At 29.9% G+C, this 27,454-nt stretch overlaps 1 protein-coding gene across 1 annotated transcript in view; it reads left to right on the top strand.

The window, feature by feature from the left end:
• LOC133321038 (afadin) overlaps nucleotides 1-27,454 on the top strand; it is a 65,960-nt gene that overhangs the window by 1,010 nt on the left and 37,496 nt on the right. The window contains exons 3-5 of the mRNA XM_061530143.1: nucleotides 508-701; nucleotides 767-1,246; nucleotides 1,316-1,397. Coding sequence (XP_061386127.1) covers nucleotides 508-701; nucleotides 767-1,246; nucleotides 1,316-1,397 — 756 coding nt within the window. The remainder of the gene's footprint in view (nucleotides 1-507; nucleotides 702-766; nucleotides 1,247-1,315; nucleotides 1,398-27,454) is intronic.

The following is a 27,454-nucleotide window of genomic DNA, read 5'->3' as shown; positions in this document are numbered from 1 at the left end:
CATCTATAGAGTTCTGTTACTATCCAAAGACATTATCCTCGATAATGATATCTCTACGATACAATTAATTCTAGAGGTCTTAAACATCCCTAGCGTAACCTCAAGTACTTACTTTTGAATGAGTTTTTTATTACAATTTAAATCCTTTTTGATTTATTCTTCCGATATCCAGCTAACCTACCTGGTTAGCAAATATGAGCCATTCGTATAAAATACGACAAATCATATCGAAGTTTCTAGCAAATTCTGTAACGAAATCACTAACTGTTCAATTGGAGGCAGTATTTAATTCTAAGTACCTAAATCAACTGCATCAAAATATCGATGATACAATGTCCCTATCTTTTTCCTTGACAATTGTTTAGCCCATATAACCCTTGGCCCCATTTACTCTATATCTGCTCCAAATCCAATACTCGAGGCCACACTCTAATAATAGTAATAAAAATGTTCCTGTCATTTTCAGTATTTTTACAAAATAAAAAATATTTATTTTCATTTTGTTAGATACTCTTATTGAAAAATTCCGTCCTGACATGCGTATGCTGTCTGTACCCAATTATGCTCTGTACGAAGTACATGCCAATGGTGAAGAGAGACGACTAAATCCCGATGAGAAGCCACTGTTAGTGCAACTAAATTGGCATATCGATGATCGGGAGGGAAGATTTCTGCTGAAAAACATAGATCAAAAGACGACGGTAAGTAACCCCATTATTTAACAAATTTTAAATTTTTATAATAATTTTCTTTTTTATCCTTACAGCCAATTGAACAAAATGACATCAATTTCAAAAGAAAACTATCAAAACGTGAGAAAAAGGAACAAAAGAAAAAGGAGAAATTAGCTAAATTGAATACGGATGGCAGTAATATAACCACAAATAGTCAAACAAATGGTCTCAACGGATCGAATGGTAATGATTCGGGTGAAACGCAAGTAGCGGGTAAATTATATACTGAATTACCCGAAACATCATTTACCCGTTCGATATCAAATCCTGAAGCTGTTATGCGTCGTCGTCGCCAGCAGAAGCTTGAAAAGAAATTACAACAATTTCGTTCAAGAGATGGTGGACCCGATACGGGTGGAACGCTAAAAATATATGGTGAAAGTTTGTGTCAAGATGTGCCTTATAAAACTCTGCTATTGTCGATACGTGATTGTGCTCAAGCTGTCGTTCGAGAAATGTTAACAAAATATGGTTTGGATAAAGCAGATCCATTACATTATTGTTTAGTGCAGGTTTGATGAGAGTTTGTGGAGAGAACATTAAGAAATTGGAAATTAATTGATTTTTTTTATATATTTTAGGTTAATAGTGATGGCTCGGAATATATACTCGATGATGATGAATGTCCTTTATCAATATTAATGAATCATCCAACATCAAGAGGTAAGTTTATATTTACAATATTTATATTTTAATATTAAATAAATATTGGCAATATATGGTATAGTCTAATAAAGATAGAGACGTTGAAAAAATTAGTATCGAGTATATAATATCCTCGCAAGATATTATGAACATAGATCCATATTTAAGTGTTACCCTCAATAACTTAAACCGATTTTGCTGCAACGTGTTACTTTAGATTCTCAGAGAACCCTCACGACCCTGATTAATTTTAATTATCTTGAAATACGTTGCCATTTATTGTCAAACTTATTCATTCTACTTTCTCATATTGGTCTGTGGTGTGAAATTTATTGTACAATAATAATATTCATTTTAATGAATTACTACTTTCCGCTGTCGCTTAATTCCTTTTCTATACAAATATGCCATACAAATTAAAATTCTTTCTCCGGAGGAGCACCTAACATAAATATTGTCAAATGTGCAGAAATAACTTCATTCATTTCATACTTAACTACGAAATTATGTTAAATGCCAAACAAAATAAACATAACAACAATATGAACCCTCCATTATGCTGCCTAATCCTAGGCCATAATATAATAGACCATCTATCATAAATAAAAATACAAGGACTCCTTGGCAAACGAATACAAAAACTCACTTAAGAAGAAGACGAAGGTGGCGGTGGCGGCAGGTATTGACTGGTATTATTTCAGTACCTATAAAAAGAACAAGAACAGTTCAACTGTGTTGGCGGGTCTTTTATTATGAGCCCTAACATTATGCTGCATAATATTAACATGCAATTAGGAAGAGCCAGTATGAGAGTAGCAGGAATGTTTTGTCAATAATTGTTATGACCAGACTTGCAGGAATGTTTTAATAACAGCAGCAGCAGGACGACTGACTATACATAGGTTTTTCTTGTTATAGTTTTATTTTGAAAGTGAAATATCCTTACATTAATTCAAGGGTAACTTAGCTGGTTGTCTGGCAAAATGTTGTTGCTATTCGGTTGTTTGGCAATAGGTGTTTTTTTATTTTTCGCTTAAGTCGTTATGATTTCATTTTTTGTGTGTTTGTTTATTTATTTATTTTGGTAACCTTAGCTCAGTTGTCAATTGGAATTTTAGGTATCAACTTCGAGTTGTGTTATTTGAGTCCTATGTGTTTTTTGTAAAACTATTTTCTTCGTTTTTTGGTGCAGTTGTGTGTATTTTGCATTTTAGTGAAAGAATTTTTTCTGCTTCAAATTTTAGAATATTCAGTTTTCAATTGGAATTACATTTAACAACAAAATGCCTTCAAAGAAAAGTGCTCGGGAATATTGTGATAAATTTTGTAAGTTGTTATAGTAATAAAAAATATCAATGAATTGAAATAAATGGGTTTACCCTAATTAAAACGAACTCATTAACAATGTTATTGTAATTGCAAACCGATAAAATAAATTATTAATAATAAAATGTTGGTCATAACTAGAAATCCTAAAGTATTTACAATTATAATTAATAATTATAACAATAAATTTTATTAACATCTAATATTAAAGATGGAATTATAAATTCCTAATACAATAATTGAAATTTTATGAGGTTCTTGAAAAATGTCTGCAAATAAATGTGTGTGTGTGTATACGTAAAACCATGTGCACTTATTCGTACTTTAAACAAATATATAAACATAATTCCACAGAAAAATAAAATATTTTGTATTCGGTATAACTTTTAAAACCAAATAAGGATACAAAACTAAAACTTTAATACAAATTTTGTTTTTTTTTATATGAGATTGAATTTGAAACGTTTTTTGAAGTTAATACTTTCCAAGAGAGAAGAAGATATTGAGGGCACAAATTATATATATTCTGAAGATATAAATTGGGGTATAGATTAAATACCTTCTCAAGACGTATTACCTTTTAATAAACCAACATATCCTCATTTTATGAACATATCCTCGTTTTATTTTTTCTCTTTATAATTCAGCCAGTATCTTCTGTATATCCTTATTGAATTTTCTCATGATTTTTAAAAACATAGACTTTAAATGATAACCACAATTAAGTTATGTTAATATGTTTGTTATTTCTTCAAGTCTTGGTATCTATGTCTTGTGATACACATTTTTTTCTCAGTGTTTTTATTGACTGGAAAGTCTACACGAACAGCTGAATTCTACTTCCAAAGGCAACTCATACAAAGATACAACGAAGAGAGACAAGGAACACACACACAATCTATATTCAAAGGACATGCGCTGAATTTCATATGTTTTATACAAGCGGTATTTAGCACTTTGCATACCAACATGTTGGAACAAATACACATGTTGTAAGTAAATATATCCACAGTAATTCAAGAAAGAGTGAGAGAAACGTGTAGGAATTTCCATTGAGACCGGTCTACCTTCTTTAGACTACATTAGGGAAATTAGACCTTAGGGATATATATACTTCTTTTGGTTAGTTTATTTTATTCAGTTTATATTCTATTGTTCAAACAAAAGGTCAATAAAAAACGATTGTTGTGGGATATATGACAGCAAGCATGTACACTAATACTTTTTGGCATGTGTATGTCGTTTTATGTTACCTTAAGTTTGTCTGCATGACATGGACCTTAGACAATTGCCATGGAACATTTCCTTTTTGTTCCAAACATTTGGACCATTTAACATAACATTTATTGTTATAATAAAACAAAAAACAACAACGACCAAACATCCTCTCCACTTTTGTTTCCTTTGTTTTGGGCTCAAATTCACTCTCAAGTATATCAAACAAAACACAATCACGTAGACATTTAAAATGACATTTACAAACGGAAATGTTGGGTGAAAAAATAAAAAACAAAACCACTACACACCAAGGATATGATGACGAGCTTATCAAAATAATTTAAGAAAGTTTGCATGTCACTCTATCAAAATGTAATAAGAATGTTTACTCTATCCCAATAGAATTTAGTAATATAAAACATTTAATAATTTCCCATAACTTCCATACCACCTTCTTATATTTTTGGTATAAACAATTTCAAATCCCAAACATTTAATTCCGCCGTTACGACCATTTTACAACTGAAGATCTCTTGAAATCGCATTGAAGCTTCTTAAGTTAAATGGGTCATTTGTTTTTAATATACCGCACCGTACAATTGCTGCTGGGCGTTCGGCTGTTTATCCTCCACCTCCTTGCCACAAGTACTTGGAAAAATAACAACCACTCTTGTCTGAGAGCAACTAACAAAAGCCAGGACATGTTGACTGTGGTTAGTTTAGTGACGAACAGACGAACACGTTGTTCAAATGTTGGTTTTTTTGCATTGCATGCGCCTGGGTTTACTTCCGCTTTTCTCTTGAACATCTTTTATGGAGATCCAGCATCTGAATACACAACTACAAAATATTAGTATAAAGTTTTTTATATATTTTGTGTGTTTAGTTTTTGTTGTATTTTTTTGTTTTGTTTGCTTTAGCTACTGTTTTCGTTAGGATGTTGCGTCTGAAATATTTACTAAAATTTGGTTTAGTGTTGCAATCAAACAAGTGAATGTTTACTTACTGTGGGGGGAGGTTGTCGTCCTAGGAAAATACAGATGGTAAATTTAGAGTTTAATGTGAACCTGGATGAACATTTTGGGGTTTGTTGTTCATTCTTTTACACAGGGAATAAATTTTAGTTTAAAGAAGGAGAGGTTTAGAATTCTTTTTAAATAAATTCATAGTTAGAATGCCTTGTAGAGCCAAATTATATATATTTTTTATTTCATAGGTAGTTAGAGAAGAAGACATCTAGAGAAGAATTTTCAGATTTTTTTTTCATACAACTCAGTTGAGCGATATTAAAAAATCATTGTGCTGTGACCCAACGATCATTTTTTCCAATAGAAAATAATATTTAAAATAACCAGTATTGTAGCCCAGTGTTGATGGTCCTCTGTACAGATGATCGAGATATTAGTAATAGAGAAGTTTTGTAAATTTTTATTTTTCTTTAGGGAAACAATTGAGACTATGTAGAAAATTCTGTTTATTGGATAACATTTTTTTTTACATATTAAAATAAAAACACTCTTGTGTTCTGAGCCTAGAATTTTAATACAGTATATTTCGGTTAATTGACCCTACGGATAATTGGTTTCCACGCTTAATTGAACCACATCATGGGGCAAAAAATATTTCATATTAAAATACATGTACATTTTCTCGGATAATTAAACCCCGTTAATTGATTTTCCCGCTTAATTGGTTCAAAATTCATGTCATCAAAAATAAATTTCTTTTTACTTTTCACCGGTTAATTGCATAATAATAATTGAAAAATAATCTGCCATTTTTTTACATACATATTTGACATAATTTGTGAAAAAGACTAGGTGGCATCTCTACTAATTCAAAACAGATGTTTATTGCTAAGGAAAAACTGCGAGAAAGCGTAATTTGTATTTGACATTGGATTTTTTTCAATCATTAAAAGTTCCAATTATACGTGATTACTGTAATTGAACAAACTATTCAATTAAGCGGGTTCGGATAATTGGTTCGGATAATTGGTTAATTGAACAAAAATTTGTGCAAATTTTGATGTGCAATTAACCGAAAAATACTGTACTGGAAAAAATCTATTTTTAGGAAAGATGCTTTCATCAGTCCGTGAAATTTTTTCTACTTTTTTTTGTATTTCCGTATATATAAACAATCTTATATGTGTATTCAATAAATATAAACTCTTCTTCTTTAAATACATATAATTGTTATCCTCTATATAGATGGAACCCCTTCCGATGCTCACATTTCTCTATGTGTATTGACATTTTTTTAAGAATTTATTATCTTATTTAAATTACCCACTTGAGTATGTCTTCTCTTTTTTTCACCCACAATCAGCCCACCCACCACAAATATCCGATGAGCGTAAATCTCTTCTTTTCTGCTGCTGCTTTCTTTTGATTTCATTAAACGAAATTTAAGTATGGGTTTTGGTTTTATTTGCAAGACCGCCCTCGCAATTATGTCTTTTTCAATTTGTCTGGCAAAATGCCCAAAAGTATACAGCACTGGAAGTGTCTATAAGATACCTCCTTATTTCACTTTATGTTTTCTTTCGTCGTCTCCTTGTTTTCTTTAGTGCTGGGAAATTTCCCTTAAAAAATGAAAAACAAGACAAGCCCTTTTGGCGCTCTTTCTCTCTTTTGTATAGCTTGAAACTTTAATGTAATGTAATTACCATGTTACAAGTGACGCTTATAGCTTTTGACATTGATGATGAACTGCAGTTAGCTGGAAAGGAAGGAAGCGAACGCTAGGAACTCAATTGAAAAGACTGACTCGCCTGAATGGCTGGCTGGTTGGCATGTCATTAAATTGTTTCAATGGTAGTTAATTGGCAAAGTAATTAAATTAATAAAGGCTTTTAGCTAAAATTTTCGCAATAAAATATCAACCAAGATTTATTACCTTTGTAGCACTCGTTATTAGCCATAGAAGGAGTGAATGAACGAGCGAGATATCCAAAAAAAGAGAAGCGTAACATTACCTCTAGCTATAAAACATGAAATTAATTAAAATTTTTGTTATAGTTCACAAAAATGTTAGTGCCATTTTTAATGACATTTTTGGGGGTATGGTGGGAATCTTAATATTGTGGCACTTCAAACCACACTCCTAAAAGTATGCTATAAATAACATTTGTTGTAAAAACCTTTAATTATGTTAAATAATTAAATTAAAAATTTCATGATTTTAAATTTAAGTTTTATCTTTGTAATATTGCTACATTTGAGTCTCATTCTTATGACGATTTGTGTCCAAATAAATAGGCATTCTAATGTCAATTTAAATAAGTATCCCAAAAAACGTTTAAATACCTCTAAAGACCCCCCACACAGGCAAATGTGTTTTATGACCATAAACATGTTGTCACGTTTTGGTCATAATAGCTACATGACTTATTTTAAACTTGGTTGGAGTCTATACGACCCACGGCACATACACATTACACACATGTATTTGCCACAGCAAACAGTGCGTGTGTGTTCATTTTTTGTCTTGCCCATAAAAATAGGCAACAGTTGTTTGGATGACAATTTGGTTTTTGTCTTTGACTCCTCAAAATTTATGCCATGATTTATGTCAAATTTGTTTTTGTTCATGTTCACACATAAATGTGTTACAAAAATAAATGTTTCACGAATATAACATTACAAGGGTGTGGAAAAACCTTAAGAATTAAGGTGATATTCGTTTTTTTTTTATACAGAAATTAGTATTGAATTGTTTTAAAAGACTATTTAAAGTCCTGTTTGAAACTAAATATTATTTTTGAAATCTATGGAATTTTTTCTACAGGAAAAATACAGCCCTAAGTGTCTGTGGATTTTTTTTTCTATACGAAATACAGTCAAGGGTCAAAGGAATTTTTTTCTATAGAAAAAAATGCAGTCATGAGGCAAGTGATTTTTTCCAATAGAAAAAATACAGTTCTGAGAGTATGTGGATAATAAATACAACACATAGTAAAGACGTGGATTTTTTAAAGAATATTTTTTCAAATACCAGTAAAGGCGTGGATTTTTTAAAGAATAAATTTTCAAATACCAGGAAAGGCGTGGATTTTTTAAAGAATAAATTTTCAAATACCAGGAAAGGCGTGTATTTTTTAAAGAATACGTTTTCAAATACAAGTAAAGGCGTGGATTTTTTAAAGAATACGTTTTCAAATACCAGTAAAGGCGTGGATTTTTTAAAGAATACGTTTTCAAATACCAGTAAAGGCGTGGATTTTTTAAAGAATACGTTTTCAAATACCAGTAAAGGCGTGGATTTTTTAAAGAATACGTTTTCAAATACCAGTAAAGGCGTGGATTTTTTAAAGAATACGTTTTCAAATACCAGTAAAGGCGTGGATTTTTTAAAGAATACGTTTTCAAATACCAGTAAAGGCGTGGATTTTTTAAAGAATACGTTTTCAAATACCAGTAAAGGCGTGGATTTTTTAAAGAATACGTTTTCAAATACCAGTAAAGGCGTGGATTTTTTAAAGAATACGTTTTCAAATACCAGTAAAGGCGTGGATTTTTTAAAGAATACGTTTTCAAATACCAGTAAAGGCGTGGATTTTTTAAAGAATACGTTTTCAAATACCAGTAAAGGCGTGGATTTTTTAAAGAATACGTTTTCAAATACCAGTAAAGGCGTGGATTTTTTAAAGAATACGTTTTCAAATACCAGTAAAGGCGTGGATTTTTTAAAGAATACGTTTTCAAATACCAGTAAAGGCGTGGATTTTTTAAAGAATACGTTTTCAAATACCAGTAAAGGCGTGGATTTTTTAAAGAATACGTTTTCAAATACCAGTAAAGGCGTGGATTTTTTAAAGAATACGTTTTCAAATACCAGTAAAGGCGTGGATTTTTTAAAGAATACGTTTTCAAATACCAGTAAAGGCGTGGATTTTTTAAAGAATACGTTTTCAAATACCAGTAAAGGCGTGGATTTTTTAAAGAATATTTTGGATTTTTGTCATTGTTTCATAATTCATGATGATCGCTATGGAATTTTTTCTGTAGGAAAAAAAATTATATACCTTAAGGGTTCTTCAGGAATTTATAGGAAGCAATACAATTTATTCTATTGAAGAAATACAGTCCTGATTGTCTTTGGAATTTTTTCTTAAAAAAAAAACTAAGGGACTGTGCAATTTTTTCTATAAAAAATGCAGCCCTGAGAATCTGGAGGGTTTTCTATAGAAAAATACAACTGTGAAGTTCTGTGATTTATTTCTATAGACAAAAATGGATTCCTGACGATCTATAGAATATTTTCTATAGAAAAAAAGTCCTATACAGAAAAAATTTGGCTTCTGTTATTTTTTCTACAAAAATATATCATATCCTAAGATTATCATGTCACCTGTTTACGAAGTTAACGGTATTACATATATTTCATGCTGTATGTAATGACGTGTTAAACACAAATATTAAAGATTATGAGCTTTAAACATTTTGTTGTTCATCCTAAATGTGTTGACAATATCCGACTCCAACCATTGAAGAAGTAGAACACAAAGAAGAAAAGACAAACATTTTGTCAAAGATTTTTGAAAATCATATTAAGGAATTTTAATAAGAGGATTTTCTTTTAAGCGTTGTGCTTTGCTTTAAATGGCCACGACGTGGGTGGTGTAGAAACGTTTTGTATTGCTGAGATTTGCTAAGGGCAAACAACCATGGTTGCCTGGGTGAATGAATGAATGGTTGCTTGTTAGGAACAACCAAACCAAAAAAAGGAAACGTTTTTTTAAATTAAAAATCAAAATGTGAGCGATGTGTGTATGTGTGTGTGAAATTTGTCACTTAGTAAAGAAGATAAGACTATGTATTGTCTGGTAAGGTTACTTTTTGGGTGTAGCATACCCTTAGGCGTCTTATTGTTATTTGCTTTATTGTTGTATACTTTTAGGTGGTAAATGTCAAATGGCTTTTAAATTTACTGATAAAACGTGAAGAATAACATTTATCGTAATTATTTGGAATTGTCAAATGTTATTTAATTAACTTATTGACCTTTAATGAATTGTAAAAAAGGAAAATCAACAAAAATATTTTTTTTTTTTTTTTGGAAATGTGTGGTGGTCGAATACAATTTATTCTACTTTTTGTTATTTCCGCTCCACAATTCAGTTGTGTCTTTTGATTGTACAAATCAAGGAAGTAACAAATTCTTATTTTGGGAAATTCATAAATAAAATATAAGTGGTCATAGGCGTAAGTAGATATCATATTGTGAAATAAAAAATTATAGATATATTAGTTTTCTATGGATAAGCAGATTTTGTTCAAACTTTTTACAGTAAGCTGTTAAAATAAAAATTTTCGTAATATTTCAAAAGCAACTTGAATAATTTGTAATAAAAATTACTACGCCATTGTCCTTTCTCTCTATTCCCACTAAAATAATGTTTTCTATTTACTTAGTTGCTTACTTAATTATTATGTTTATTGACTTAGTCATTTGTACATCACCAAGTTCTTGCTCTACTACTTATATTTCATTAAGCATATGTCTGTGTTTGTTCGTTTATGTGTGTGTGCGTGCGTGCCTCTATTATTTGTTATTATTTCATCAAGTCCTTACGACAACCATCCTCTCTACCAATACACAGCCAGGCCAACACTGTTATGATGGTAAATTTTTGTTTATTATTACTTTGTTGGCTGTTCTATATATTGTTGTCATCCTACAGGACAGGACGACAATACAATACCCAACAATCATGAGAAAAGCACATTAAGACATTCAGAGTAAATAAAGTTGTATCCTGTGTATGTTGTGTTAACTAAAATTTATAACTAAGAATCGAACTCAAACATATAACAGACACCACCGGATTTGGTATGAGTATGTTTGAGAGTATCCCTATATTATTCGGAGAAACATGTAGTTGTTGTTGGTTGGTGAGACGAGAGAGTGGTAAGGCTAGCAGGACTAATAGTAAATGTTTACTTATTATTAATGACCACCTGCTGGATGTTATTGTAAGGATATACACGAGGTATACATTGAACAAAAATGGTAGAATTCTTTCTATAGAATTTGGTCTATAGAAAAAAAACACAGTTTTGGGGCCTGTGGAATTGTGTCCATAGAAAAAATACAATGCTGTTGGCCTATACAATTTTTGCTTTTGAAAACCCCAGCTCCGGACTGTAAAATTGTTTATAGAAAAACATTGTCTTAAGGGCCAATGAACTTTTTTCTATAAAAAATACAAAATATAGTAAAAACACAGTTCTGTGCGTAAAAAAATCAATGCTATTGGTTCTGGAATTTGGTCTATAGAAAAAACTTGGTCTTGGGACCTGTAAAATTGTATCTATAGAAAAAAACACAATGCTGTTTGCCTGTAGAATTTTTGCTTTTGAAAACCCCCAGCTCCGGACTGTAGAAAAATACAGTCCTATGGGCCTCTAGATTTTTTTCTTTCTATAGAAAAAACACAGTTCTGTGGGCCTGTAGAATTTCTCTATAAAAAAATCAGAGTCCTGAGGGTCTGTCAATGTTTTTCCTTTAGAAAAAAACTGTTTTGTATGTCATACAATCCTAGAGTGATTTTTATAGAAAATCAGTTTTGTAGAAATATTGAACTTTAATTTGTCTATAAAAGATGTTTTGAGGGCCTACATAATTTTCTTTACTAGCTGTAGGCCATCATTGAAGTCTGTAGGCCTTATCTTCTGTGAAAATATTTTTCCCCGTGTAAAATTATTCCAAAGTAGCAATTACTTCACTGTCGGTCTTCTTTTAATACTACCAGAAACCGTTCTATATATTCCGATGAGGGTTTATGGTGTTGAAAAGTTTTTTTGTTTGTTTTTGTTTTTGCTACCATGTTGCCTCTCTCCTTGCGTTTGTTCTATTGTAGTGGCATAATATTTCAACGAGGATTTTCGTTTCTGTTTTCATTTGCTACTAGTGTCCTTGGTATGATGTCTGAAGTTGGTGTCTGATTATGGTATCCAACATATCAGACTACCCAAAGGAATTTCCTTTTTGGGAAGTTGTCACATTTGTTAGTTGAAGATAAAAGGATCAGGTGGCAATGCATGTGGCTGCTGTTCGGATGTTCCCCCTCAATGTTCGATACGATTTTGGTTGCTTCAAACCAAAAACGTTTTTCTTGTTGTTGTCGACTCTGTTGTTTCAGACAAGTAGCGACAACGAATGAATTCTAGCGAAATTCACATAAATGAACATTCAGTTATGTTTTAATTGTGCAACAAATAACAACAACACAAAACCGCCGATTACTATTGTAAATTAAAATATCATCAGAAAAGTTGGATTAAAAAATAAAATAGAAATTTGAAATGTTATAAAAAATAAATATAAGAAATTAAAAATATTTGCCTATTAGATTCAAGTGTTTCCTTTTAAACCAAACAAAATGTTTCGAAAGTCTGAAAACTTTTAAAGTGTTTTGTCTCTAAGAAAAAAAATTATCGTGTCTCTATCATCAACATGTGCCACAATGACTAACAAAATTAATATCCAAAAACAAAATTAACATTCAAAATTTCTTGAATTATCCTTTGGCATTTAAAAGCCTTAACTATTGTTTGACCAAAAAGCTCCCAGTTAACAACAATGATCACACGTCAACAGCATCAAGACCGACCGTCATCATAAATACCAAACATCGTGCCAGCGAAACATCCACAACCAACCATCTCTCCAAGAGGAGCAACATCTCAATCTCGTGTATATAAGAAAAATAAAAAATACATAAATATAATTATTGCTTTCGTATAGAAGAGTGGCTGTGTTTGCTTTTCGTTTGGTCCTCGCTTGTTATTTTTTTTTTAGTTTTTCTTCTTCTTGTGTGTTTTGTTCGCGGTTAGCAGTTATTTAATCCGGTCACAATGATGGATTGGGGTATAAGACGTAAGTTTGACATATACACACAACAACAATGTTTATTGTTCTATTCTCTTTTTTAAAGGTTATACGGTTTCTTTTTTGACAATTAAAAGTGGTGTATACTTTTAGGATTACCAATTATGCACTTGAAGATCTTTAATCTCATAAATACACTGCAAAATCTCATAATCGAAAACATGAAGATTTGTTTTTCAGGTCGCAAAAATTGAGGCTTTATTTAAGAGACTGGCGGAATTTTTCTACAAAAAGGCATCGTATTTCTGGAAACTGAAAAAAATTTCTTTTCTAAAAGAATTTCTATAAAATTGCAGAGTCCTCAGTTCAGTTTTCTTTATAGAACTATTTCAACAGTTCTTTGAAATTTCTTTCTACAAAATAAATCTACGGAATCTAAGAATTAGTTTTTTTAGAACTGACCTTTTTAAAAGAAGAAATGTCTCAGGCCTAGCATTTTTTTAGAAAAAAATCAACCACCTTTAGGTGTAATTTTTATAAAGAAACTTTTCACAGTTGTCAGGACGGAGTTTTTCTATCAGTATTTTTTTTTTTCAACCAAAACATTTCCCAAAGTCCACAGAACGTTTTTTTTCATATTAAACCAATTCCACTGTCCTTAGGACTTAGGTTTATCTATAGAAGAATCCTCCACTGTTCTCAAGTTAGAGTTTTTTCATTAAAAAATTCACAGAACTGAGTATTTTTTCCACCTCAAAAGTAATGTGGAAAAAATACTGGCCTTATTTATATATATTATTTATATTTTTTATAAACATAAAATATTTTAAAAAATTGAATTATCCCATTATATCTCCATTGAAAATATGCTTTTAGAATCAGCGTTTATTTACATACCACAAGAAATGTGATTAATTTTATTTTTTTCTCCCCCAAAAGTATGCAATAAACTTCATATTGTTAAACGTCTGGGATTAGGATATAAAAATTGTGCTTTCTTGTTTTTTTATTATATGTTAATCTGCATTTCAAAATAAAGACATTTTAAATTTTATTGTCAAAACATTAATTTTATCTCAAATGGCATTTGCAAATGTAATTGAAGACAACATTTTTTTTGCGCAATCAATGTGAGAACGTGATTTGTTTAATTTTGTTGAAAGTACATAAATCGTTTATAACAAAATGTTTGCCTAAAGATAGGCAATAATGTCTTAGAAGAGGGACAAATATAATTTCCTAAAAGTATGTCTAATTAATTTAAATTTTTTTTTAAATTAATTTTTATAAATTTTAAATTAAATTTAATAAAAGATACACGTTTTTTACTATAAACATACAATTTCATTTAAAATATTTCCAAATATAAAATAAAATATTTCCAAATAATAAATAAAAATAGGCTATGTTTTAAGAAACAAAAATAATAATCATGCCTGAATGTATGCATTATTTTCTGCTGACAATAGCACTTGATTATGGGAAAGCCCTCGAAAAATGTCAAATGCGAGACAGAAATAAATATGATTATTATGATATAAATAAAAATTTGATAAGCCCCGTAGACCAGTCTCGATTACGCAAAAAAGAAAAAAAAAAACATTTAAAATTATCGCAACCCACACATATGACCCAAATACCAAATGATTTATATGGAGTTCAATGATTTTCATTTGTTTTTATTCCATATACCTATATGACGAGTGTTTTGGACAGTTTGCAGCTTTTGTTCTAATTGTATTCAATAATTTGCGATTGGTATGTCAGTCTACCCATTCATGCTACTATTTAAAATGTCATTTGTATTGTATTTTAATTATAGCCCAAAAATATGCAATAACATATATTGTTAGCTTTGCTTTCACGTATGTGTGTGTATGTTTGTTTGCCTTTGTATACATTGTGAAATGTCATAAATTTGACATGTTATGAATAATTTATGTAAATAAAATCAATTGTAGCAGGTTTTAGGTAGATAAGAGAAAAGAGAATAAACTTTTTGTTTACAAAAGAATATTTCAATAATATCAGGGAACACTTTAATTATTTAAATATTTTTTGTGCTATCGATTTATTCACAATTGATAAAAAATATTTTTTAGTTTGAAATGAAACTAAAAATAACTTTTGATAATATTGTGAAATTTTAACTAGAATTCTTTGAACAAAATATATTATACAAAAATTACATTTATACACAAACATGCTCATAATGTTACCAAAAAATTCATATTTATAGGATGAATGAAAACACAAACATGTTTCAAATTTAAATAATTTATCAATCGTCTGTTGAAATACTATTTTTTAAAGAAACTTTTTCAGTTTTCTTAGAGAAATTGTGATGTCGACTTAACTGGAAAGGAACTCAAACAATCTCTTATTGTCCAAAATGTTCGTAATTCCTTAAATTGATCTGCATTTTTATAACGGATATATACCGATATCAAAAAATCTATTTTTACACTCGGTGAAACCAACAAAATTCCCGAAATTAGTCGGCAATCCTAAACTCAAGAACCTCAACAATTTTTTTGTACACAAACAACCTCCCACAAGTTTTGAAAATTAAATGTTATTTGCATACTTTGTGGTCGTAAAGCATTCTTTCGGACTGTAGATATTAATACTTATTTAACAAAATTTCAGCTCAATAACCGTTGTGTCTAAGTATGTATTTAAAATTTGCATACTTTTAGGCTTCAAATAAATCACTAACATTTTAGTCAGTGAAAGCTTCCTTTTTTATTATTAACCTCAAAACAATAACGGAATTAATTACAACCAAACGGATGAGGCATTGGATTTGGGTTACGTTTCACACGTATCCTACAAAAAATGTGTTTCATTTCTCTTAATTTGCATAGCTTTAATGGGTTAGTAAATCATTTGCCAAAGCATACCTTTAGGATATATATTTAACAAAAAGGTCAATAACATCATTAAAAACAATATAATATTGGGTAACAATTAAAAAACGAAACATTTGCATACTTTTAGGCTTCTTTTGAAATTTATTTAATAAATGTGGCCTACTTTTAGACACCAATCTTTAATTTTAATTAAATAAAATAATTTATTTCGCAAAGCAAAAATCTGTATAAACAAATTTCCAGATAAACTAATTAAAGCCATTTATTGTGTGAACAAATCTGCCAAAAACAAATCTCAGTACTTAGACGACCAGCTGCTTGTTTACTTAAGAATATTTCTCCACGATGACGATGACGATGTTGATGATGATGATGGTGTTCACAAACATTTATCAAAATCACCATTATAATGAGTTCATTGATAAAAGTTCATTATTATTCGGATAGATAGACAGACAGGCGAATCATTACAAACAACAAATTAAGATATTTGATTTTGGTTTAGAAAAATGTAAAGTAATTCTGAGAGAAACCGCACACACCCAACGCATCAGGCCAGGAGTTCATTAAAATATACAATGGAATATAAATTGTAGCAATTTGATTTAAAACAAATTAATTGCGGGTTAGTTTATTTTTCAGACAAAAGGATTTAAGTCGTAAATCTAAAGAGATATTTCACATTTACAAAAAGGGTTCCAAATAAACTTTAGAGACGTTGAAATGCCAAGAACATTTGGAAGGACAATTGGTTTGCCTGGTGGTAATTGCTAATTAGGTTTCACTTTTGCTAAAGAAAGGAATGTGTTTTATAACAAAAGAACAATATATTTAAAAAAATTAATTCAAAGATGAAAAAGTTTTTCATTAAGTGGATAAAAAATTAGGATTTGTATCGCAATATTACTGAAATTTAACTAATTTAAATTTTTTGGAAATGAAAGAAACCCTCTAATAACCTGCAATCCCATCTCAATATTAATTTTCTTCACAACTTTTCAATTACAAGCTGTCTACTAATTGCTTGTGGAGCAGCAACATATGTTTGTTAATTAAACAGAAAATCATTACATACATTTAGGATGTTTACAGAATAGCAATCAATTAATGTTTATTGCATACTTTTAGTTGCTGCTTGGTCAAATGCCCACAATTATTTCCAGCATTACAAAGTTAATTCATTTTAAATTAAGATTTATGGTTATAACAACAGTTACTTCTACCTTGAGGCATCATCATGGACTAATGGGTTTATGTGTGTGTATTCTAATGCAGTCAATATTTTGTAGTATATTCTAGAGATGGTCATTACGATGTTTGTGTGGTGAGATTTATTGAAGACATATATAGTCAAAACCACAACCGAAACAATTTTGCCAATGAAATTACATTTTCTTAAGAAATCAAGATTTAATTGCATAAAATTGTATCGAGAAATAATAAAATTATTGCATATTTATAGGCATTCATATATGTTTTTAAATATTTATACATCACAATGTTAAATTCGTGCATGTTATTTGTTCTATTTTTAACAAAATTTTTTTGTATATTTACAAATAAATTCTTGTATTTGACATCCTCTTTAATTTGTCTGTCTATTTAAGTGATGTCTTCTAAATTGTGTGTGAGTAATCATTTGCAAACATCTCAAGCTTGAAAGCCTTTAACCAAACTCCAATTTGTTGAAGTATCTACAATTGTTTGCTTTAATGTAATGTGTGTCAAACAATTTAATGTAATGTGTGTCAAACAATTTAAATGTCATTGATTACAAGAATTTTGAAATGTATTTAATATTAAGTGACTTCCCTGTATAGACAACGTGATTTCATACCATACCTTAGGGATGCAGATTTTCTTTGATTATTTTCTTTAAACTTAAATTTAAAAAAAATCTGATCGCAGGAAAAGAGGGTAATCTTTTCTATTCCTAATTATGCCTTCCAATACTATACTAGAAAACAATTTCTGACCAAAAAGACATATGCATATTTTCAGGAAAACATTAATTACTAATGATGATCAAAATGCATTTTTTTTCAAAAGATTTTAGTCAGAATCAATTACATACGTTAAAAAAACCCCAAAAGCCTTAACTTTTTTATAGCTTTTGCCCGAATTAAATGCAATTTACGTTTACGTTTAGGTCATTCAGAAGAAAACTTTGTCTAATCCATACTTTAGGGTGGTATATTAATGATAGTTTTCAGTATACGTTTTTCCAAAAATAGTAATCAATTGTGGCATACTTTTAGGTGCCAATAAAAATTAATTTTCAAAGAAAACCTGTAAGGAATATATAGACTTCAATATGTTTTTAAAATATTTTTGCTGTAAGAAAACTTTTCAAAAATATTATAGCAAACATCAGTTGACCTTATGGAATTCTAAAAAATATTTTGGAAAACAAAATGTCATTTGGCCTTCCATTAGAAAACATTTTCCTTCTAAATGAATACATTTGGAAGGAATACCTCTTTCATCTAGAATACCAAATGGAGTTCCAATAGAGAAAAATTTGCATTTATATAGAAAATTACTTGATTGCTCTCTCCATATAAGACAAAATGGTCTTCCTCTAGCCTTCTACAATAAGATATATCCATCTAGAAAAAAAAACTATCAGAACCTCTTTAGAAAATTTTTAGGCTTTCTTAAGGATGCTATTTGATTTTCGATAAAAACTCCTTCATTTCAATAGGAAGAATTTCTTCTATAATAATTTGTGTCTTCTATATTCAGTTAGAAACTATATATTCATTAGAAACTAACATTCTACAATAAATCTATAAGAACTTCTTTAGGTATTCCCTTAGACGATTTTTGGGATTTCTTAAAGAGACCTTTTGATCTCCGATAAAAAGTCAATCACCTCAATAAGAATTTCTTTTTCCACTATAACCGTCGTCTTTTACATTAAGCCCTTTTGATTTTCTATTCAAAGTCAACTTGATCTTCCATAGGAATTCAATTTCTTCTTCTATAAGAACAATATTGGGTATTCTTTAAGAGTACTTCCATAATATTCTTATAAAATGTATAAAGCTGGAGACTACTTTAACGCCGCCATTATCTAATGTAATATACATTTACTATTTTCGTTCATTGAAATAATATACAAATTATAAAACAACCTTCAACGATTTAACAAACTTAATTGCACATTAAATATTCTAAAATAGTTTTTTTCTCACAAATTCCCAATAGTACAATTTAATAAATTTTCTTCAAACCGAAATACCAACAAATTTTCATTAATAATTTCAATAAATTATAGCAGTTTCACATATAGAATATTTATTATCGACACCTATACTCTAAGTTAACGAATATGTGTTCGATATTTTACGCAGTACACTTTCATACCTCTTTCCAACTGATTTTTGTTTTAAATTCCTTGGGGGCTATTATTATTATTATTTTTTTTTTTTTGGAAAAATAAACACTAATAGAATTACATTGAAGGTCATAATAGAACAAAATATTTCTAGATTGGGTTTATGTTTGGTTCATTATTTCATAATGGAATATTTAATAATGGCTTTTTGTGTACCTAACTTTTGGTTTTAAACAATAGCAACATACATGCATACACATACGTAACATTCACATATCCTAAGGCATTTTAATTATTTAATAAAGTATTTATTTGGGTAACAACAATAATAGTTTTTTGGTAAAGCATACTTTTAGGTATACGGTAAAATAAACAAATGTGTTATGTATTGTTGGCAATGTTTTTCATGTGATAGTGATCTCAAAGGAGCATATATTTCAACACAATGAAAAAGTGTATTAGAAAATTTTATTAAAAATTGAAAAACCACATCCGTCACTGGATTTAAAATGTTTGTATGATATCGTATTTAAAGCTTCTTAGTTTACGCTTGAATCAATGCATACTTTTAGGATGCAAAAATCATTTATATTTTTTCTTCAACGTTCAAAAAACTTCTAAAAGTTTTAAATTCTGTTATTGCCCTCTCTTTTTCACCATTTGGACCGTCCAAGTCACCAATCATTGATAGTAGACAGCCATGACTGGGTCATTGAAATAAAATCCATTGGATTCAATTTAATTGATTTATTTGTTGTCTTAACTGTTCATACAAACAACAAACATGAACTTCAATGCCATTGATCCTGCTATTTTATTAATTAAATGTCAGTGCTGTCGAAGTTCATTTTTTTATATTTGGGTCATACATAATTGTTATTGTTGTTGTAACGTAATTCATAATGATATGAAGTGCTATGAAATATTGAGGATTAAAAATATGTATACGTTCATGTGTGTATGCTATTAAGTATATTACAAATGGTTGGCTAATAAATGATTACCTTTATGACATGGATATATAAATTTAGCTATTTGAAAGCAAACATTTATTAAATACTACAAAATTGATTCTGTCAAATCTTGGTGCATAGTTTTAGGCAATGATTATTGATTATTAGAAGTCTGTTTCATAACATTTTTGCAAAAAGTTTTTTAAAAAAATATATTTTCATAGAGAAAACCATAATTTTTATATAATATATTATAGATTTCTATATATATATATATATATCTAAATATTAGTTGTCATATTTGTTGGGGAAAAAGAAATCCATTACTTTAAAATGAACTATAGAACTTCATAATGCCTTGTAGAAGTTCTGCTCTCTATTTGCAAAAAAACTCTAGTAGTCGATTTTCACAATCCTCCCTAGATACCAATTTTTTATCATTAAAGACATTTTGTAATGCAAGAAAAAAAATGTTATTCGCTTGGTGCCAGGTCCGGACTATATGGCGGATACATTAAAACTTCCTAATCAAGCTCCTGAAGTTTCTGTTGGCCAATGTAGACGTTTGGCCTAGCGTTGTCCTTTCAAACGATCCAGTTGTTGACAAGACCGTTTCTGGTAAATTGCTATCTTCGAACGGTCCAGACTAGAATAATCCACTTCCAATCCCACCAAATGCATAGCAGAACGTTCAGGGCCGTTAGACCTAGTTTGTCCACCGGTCTTTGACCACGATCGTTTTCACACATGGTTATCGTATGTGATCCATTTCCCATATCCAGTCACCATCCGTTTATGAAATGGTTCTATCTAATTTCAACTTTGTTTAAATGGTTTAAAACAGTTTTATGGTCCTATGTTTTTCTGTTAATTGGTGTGGCACCCAAACATCGAGCTTCTTTTTGAATCCTGCTTTGTGTAAATGGTTTAAAACAGTTTTAAGATCAATTTTTAGATCCTGGGTGATGTTATACTTTTCAAGTGTATATTTTATATATTTTTTTTATTATAAAAATCTGTATTTTTATTATGTATTTTAAACTATGCTATTAAAAAAGTTCAATAAGTAATAAGAATCACGAAAATATCATCGGAATGTTATAAATAAAATATGTAAAATAAATCTAATATGATGTATACTTTAAGACAGTCGCAATGCTTTTAAAAAATGTTTATACTTATTTATACATAAATGTGCACGACTCTTATTCTGAAAATGTTTAAATTTTATTGTTCAAATATATATATATATATATACGAAATACTTGAAATAAAGTCTATTTGAAATAAACGGTGCATATATAACGAAAATTATGAAGAAAATTATCGTAAATCTTTAACCACTATTATCACAAACATTTATACTTCCTTCCTCTACATATATTCACATTCTTACACAAAAAGAAACATACACAGCCTACCATCTAGGCGTTCTTATTTTTTTATGCATACCACCCTGCCTACTATTCTGGCCCACATTTGACGTCATATGATTATAATTGCGTTAACTATATCAATTAAATATTTATTCCTACGCAATTCACATGGAGGATTAATTAAAATTCAAAGGCATCTCTCTGTAAATATAACTACAAACATATATACATATGTATAATTTTAATTTAATTATATGACGTTTGCATGACACTGTGTGTGAGTGTGTGTTTTACTGCTGGTCACACAATGAAATGTCAAACGTTTTAATATAAAATAAACATAATTTTTCTCTCTCTATATTCAGTTAAAATATTTTCAATTAAAATACAATTTCCACACACATTGAAGTGCATTATGGTGTAGGGAGGAAACAATTTAATTTTATGCAAATAATTTATTATTTCTAAAACAATTTAATAATTGTAGCTTTTCAAATTTAAATACTGATTTTATTATATTATTATTGCTATAAATTTTTGTTTTCATCATAAACATACATTAAATTTGCATGTTCTTTTATTTTATTTTGTACACGTATTGAAAGCCTAAATATAGACTATTAAATTGTATGCCATTTAGAAACCACAGAAACATCACACACACACAATATCTGCCCAACCACCATTTGCTATATAGGTATATTTATGTGAGATTTAAGTTAAAACGTTTTTCGTTACATTTTTATCATTCTCCTCCTCCCTGCTCCGCTTAACCATTGTCTATGGGGCCAATGTTTCGGTCATTTCATGAAAACCAACTGAACTGAAACTAGATGTTTGTCGTCTATCAATCTGTATAGAATTGTATGTCGGCTCTTTGCCACAAACAATATACTGATGGTCATCACCAAAGCATCACAGTCACCACCAACCCATCATCATCATCAGATTCAGCTTCATCGTGAGTTCTATGGTCGTCAGTGGCATTTAAGTATGGCACGAAATAGTATCATCACCTACCTGACCAAATGTATCTATTTATTTACCTCTACAAACTGTCTGACAGGATTTTTGGCGGCAAACCTCCAAAGTGTTTTCTGTCTCTCTTTTTCTCTCGCTACAATGTTTTTCAAAATGTCAATCACGGTGGTAAAACACAACTTAAGGATATAAAACTGTAACAAAAAACTAAAAAACCAAACATTTGTTTGTTTTATTAACCTATCGTGGGTGATGGAAGTGTATATTAGGGTGGTCTGTAAAAAAACTTTTTTAATTTTTTTATATAAATAATAACATCCAATATTATTAAGTAATATCTTGACGGAAATGTCGAGTGTGTTTAACTTTTGGCGTAGATTTCAGTTGTTGAAATAAGCTAATATGAAATAGGCTAATATGGATTTATGTCTTCTAAGTATTCCTCAAAAATAGGACTTGAAATACAAATATTTTGTTTTAAACCAATACTGTCGATATTGATTAGATTTCGGAAACGTTATTTTCATCACATTGCCTCTAATCTGATATTTTGGGTTCTCTTTGTGTCCAACATTTTCCATCTAAAAGTTATCAACACGGGCTTATGTTTACATTGAGCCCTATTATAATTATTCTCATATTCCTCGGTACGTTTTCAAATCGAAATATTTAATAAAAATACAGGACTGATGGTACCAAACATGCATTTCATATTATTTTTCAAAGTTATGTTTTTATTATTAATTTAAACGGTACTATTAAAAAGTTCAAAATAATGTTATAAATAATATATGTAAAATAAATCTAACATGGTGTATAATTATAGGCAGTCACAATACATTTATAAAATTTAATATATATGTATACTTGTTTGACAATATATAAATATATATCTATGAAATACTATATGAAATAAAGACAATTTGAAATAAGTGGTGCCCACTTTTAGGCTGTGCTAGTACAACGTCCATATTTTCTTGAAATCGCTATATAATATTATTTGTGGGTAAAAACGCCATTTTGGCAACGTCACCGCCCCATTTGGAAGGTGTTTGCCGCATTTTCCCACCGAAGTGGCTATAATTTGACATTCCGGATTTTGGAAAGATTCAGGCACATCTATGTCGTAAGGGTATTTTTGTTATCCGTTAATATTTACGGGATCAAATTGATCAAAACCTTAAGTTGTGTGTGTGTGTTTTTTTTTCTGTCAGCTTTAGTGGCCACCTTTATGAACCCGATCGTCATTATAGACTGAGAAGGGGATCTGGTCATGAAATAAGCATGGTACTTTGTATGACAATCGGTCAATATTTAGCGGGCCAAATGGACCCAGACTTTTGAGTGAAAACTTACATATACCGGAGGACGTTAATTTCGCCCTTATTGATTTTAAATTGTACATGATGATCCGGATATGGTCAAGGACAACGCATATAATTTTCGGTGATTATTCGATGATATTTATGTCGATTTATATATGTCACAATTATGAGCCGAACATCACACGATGAAGAGAATCTGGCAAACTAATTAGAAGAGCTATTTTGATAATGATCGGTCATTATTCATCGGGTCAAATCAGCCAAGACTATGTCGTATGTCCCGGTCATAAATTAAGTTTTGTTATAATTCGTTATTTCATCCAATATTTCGGAATTCTTTGAATTTCATTTCATGAATATTGAAATTTCATATACCATGGAAAATAACGTCGATATTATAACAAGGATTTTAGTTGATCAAATAGTCTTAAAAAAATACCATTATTCTTCTAGAAAGGTATACGATTTTAATTATGAATATTGCATTTATGATCATTTAAAATCGTCGATGGTAATCTTTAAAATTATCTCAAAAAAATTGTTCTTAAATCGATCATGCCTCTTCTTTGATCCTTAAAATTATATTTAAAATATTCTAAATTCACCTTCAATAGATTTTAAATTTAAAATATTCTTTCCTCTCAAATCAATCTCCTCTCCCTCCTACACATTTTAAAAATTCAGTTGAGGCCTTAATTCGATTACATTGACACCTTTTTCATAGGAAACCACCAAAACAAAAAACTGTCTTCCTTTTTCCATTACAATTGATAAAGGAATTCCCTGTTGTTCCTTGCCAACCGAGAATTTGCTGGCTGTCTGTCTGTGCCATTGTTATTTTTGCAAATTGTTTTTACCAATCACTTATTTCATTTTTAGTGGGGGACAGAAAAAAACTTACATACAAAAGGAAAATAAGTTATAAAGTGTAAGGTTTACTTTGTTATACTTTGTAGAATACACAATGTATGTATGTGTATGTGTGCATGTATTCCATGAATTTGAAGGATAACTTTTTTCATATTTCGCATTTTTTCTTCTTCTAGGTGATTTTTTTTTTCGGTTTGTCTGTCTCCAACTGTATGTTTAAATTGATAGATTGTAAATGAAACGTGACGGTATATAACTATATGTGTATCATATTTGTACATGTGTTGTCCTTTCTAATATATATGTGTATGTTGCCACATCTTTTCCCCCATTCTATAGAGAACTAATTTAATATTATCGTACATTCACACACACACACTCTGGCATATATCTATATTGTTAGAGTTTTTGTTTTGTCTCTATTTCTTCTTTAATAGAATTTTTATTAGAAAATTGTTATGGCAAAAATGTTTCTTTGATGTTTGTTATTGAATGAAATCAATGCCAATTTTTTATGTATATACAGTATATGAGATATTAAATGATGTGAATTTATAAAGTATATCTTGAGGTGCTGAAAACGATATGAATGTGTATTTTTGCAGCATACTTTTGGGAAGATGTTATTTATAACAACCTCAGGATGTTTTACTAAATGTCCCCTAAAATGTTATCTATACTACCAATTATCTGACTTAACGATTCATCAACACCCAGACGAAACGGCTGAAGCTAGAATCTTGAAATTTGGCTGGGTTTTTCGAAAATCGTACTACAACGGCACGAAAAATACTAAATATGGTACCATTCGTATTTGGCGAACCGGTAGAACTGAAACTCCTAAATTTAACATGGGGATTATTGATGGGGTGTAGAATTAATTTAGCAAAGGGGTTTTTGGACATGCGAGCAAGTTCGGATACTTGTACAAAGATGTACAAAATTTTGTACAATTTCGTACCATGTGAGTGGATAGACTTAAAACTTTAAATTTCAAATGTGAAAAAGATTAAGAAGTAGTATCGATATAAGGAAGTGTATACACATGTATAAGAATAGTACTAAACTGTACTAAATTTGAATCTGGAAAAACGTCAGAAACGTCACCGTAGTGCTGGAAGCGTCGCAGAAGTATCGCCGTAGTCATTTCTTGGAAGTATCGCCGAAGTCACTACCTCGAAGTTTCGACGAAGTCACAGAAAGTATTACTGTCGTCACTCCAGGTATCGCCGTAGTCACTTCCGTAGACACTTCTTGGAATTATCGCCAAAGTCCCTCCTGGAAGTATCGCCTTAGGCAATTCTTGGAAGTATCGCCGAAGTCATTTCATGGAAGTATCCCGTAGTCACTTCCTGGCCATAGTCTCTTCACTCCTTGAAGTATCGCTGTAGTCACTCCTGAAAGTATCGCCGTAGTCACTCCTGGACGTATCGCTGCAGTCACTCCTTTTCCTGGAAGTATCGCCGTAGTCTCTTCCTGGATATTTTTACTGTATACAGTTCTCACAGTTTTTGTTCCCATTGTCCTCTAGATGCTATTTTCACATAGAATAGTAACATGGGAATTGACGCTGGTAAAATAAATTTTCTTAAACCAAAAACCCTATAAAAATTCGTAATTTTCAAAACGACATACATATATGACTTTTGGGACATTCACAAAAGTAAATCTATAAGAAATCGTATAAAATGCAGTTTCTAGCTGAAAAAAGTTCTCATGGCGCATAGAAAAAAATTCCCAAAAGCAATTTCAAAATAAATATTTTCTTTCCGAAACACGTAGACAAGGATTCCGCAGGTTTTCTTCTAGTATTTTTTTCTTACTTCTATAAACTTAAAGTTCATATAAAATTCTCACTTTGCAAATGTTTGCAGAAAAGCAAAGACAAATTTAAACGAAAGGAATTCCCGACAAGCGTGTGAGAAAGAAGTGAGAAATTTAACGACACACCAACAACAGCAAACAATATCCAATATGTGCAGGGAATTTGAAGTGGCGTTGTTATGCTGCTGCTTCTGCTGTTGCTGTTGTTGTCATTTGTATAAACTAACAGTTTTGAATGAAAGGAAAACTGACAAAAACGTGAAAAACAGAGAAAAAAACGCTCATCACTACCCGCGTTCTTCTGTATACACGTTATGGATAACCTTGCTCCAATGAACATTGAAATTTGTGTTTGTTTGTCAGTGCATTGCAAATTCTGTTTTTATTAAATTCTGTTTGTGAAATGTACACAACATGATTATGCTGTATTTGAATATATTAACCCATTGGGTGCCAAGTAGGGTGCTTTGGAAAAAAATAAAGAGAACATTTTGAATAAGTTTTACAAAGAAAGGTGAAACACATATATTGTAATGTGTATATGTTTGCCCGAAACATGCGAAAATCATATTATATTATGAGCTGTGAGTAAAGCCTTAAAGATATGCCATTATGTCCATAACTGCATACTTCAAAAGTAGAAATTTGCGAAAATGTATATAAATTATGAAAATAGTGCATACACAAATAAATATGAATCTGCTGCAACTTATTATAAATGACTCGCAAATATATTGAAGTTATAGAAAATAATTTTAGATGTTTTTTATTTTAAAAACGTTGAGTATTGAGTAAATTAAATCTTTATTTATTGATTTTAATAATTTTCTATATTTTTATAATCAATAAATATTTTTTTAATAAAAAAAATATATATATATAAATATATATAATAAATTGTTTTTTTTTCTCTTTTTAGGTAAGTTAAAATATTATGGATATGAAATAGCCTTAAATGTAATACAGACATGTATTAATATGTAAGTAAATGAGAAATTCTATCGAAAAAGTGTTAAGTTTTACTGACAAAAAATCTTTCGATGGCTAGATTAACTACCAAACTTAAACTATTCTTAAATCGATAACATATTATAACGATAAAATAAACAATATTTCAATTCAACAACAATTTTTAACAATTTTTTTTTTAC

Source organism: Musca vetustissima, unplaced genomic scaffold, assembly GCF_032173495.1.
Source record: "Musca vetustissima isolate MV318-11 ecotype Yass unplaced genomic scaffold, APGP_CSIRO_Mvet_v1 utg38845, whole genome shotgun sequence".
In the NCBI taxonomy this organism is placed as follows: domain Eukaryota; kingdom Metazoa; phylum Arthropoda; class Insecta; order Diptera; family Muscidae; genus Musca; species Musca vetustissima.
The sequence above is the reverse complement of the archived record's forward strand: the minus strand, read 5'-3'. Positions and strand labels throughout refer to the sequence as shown.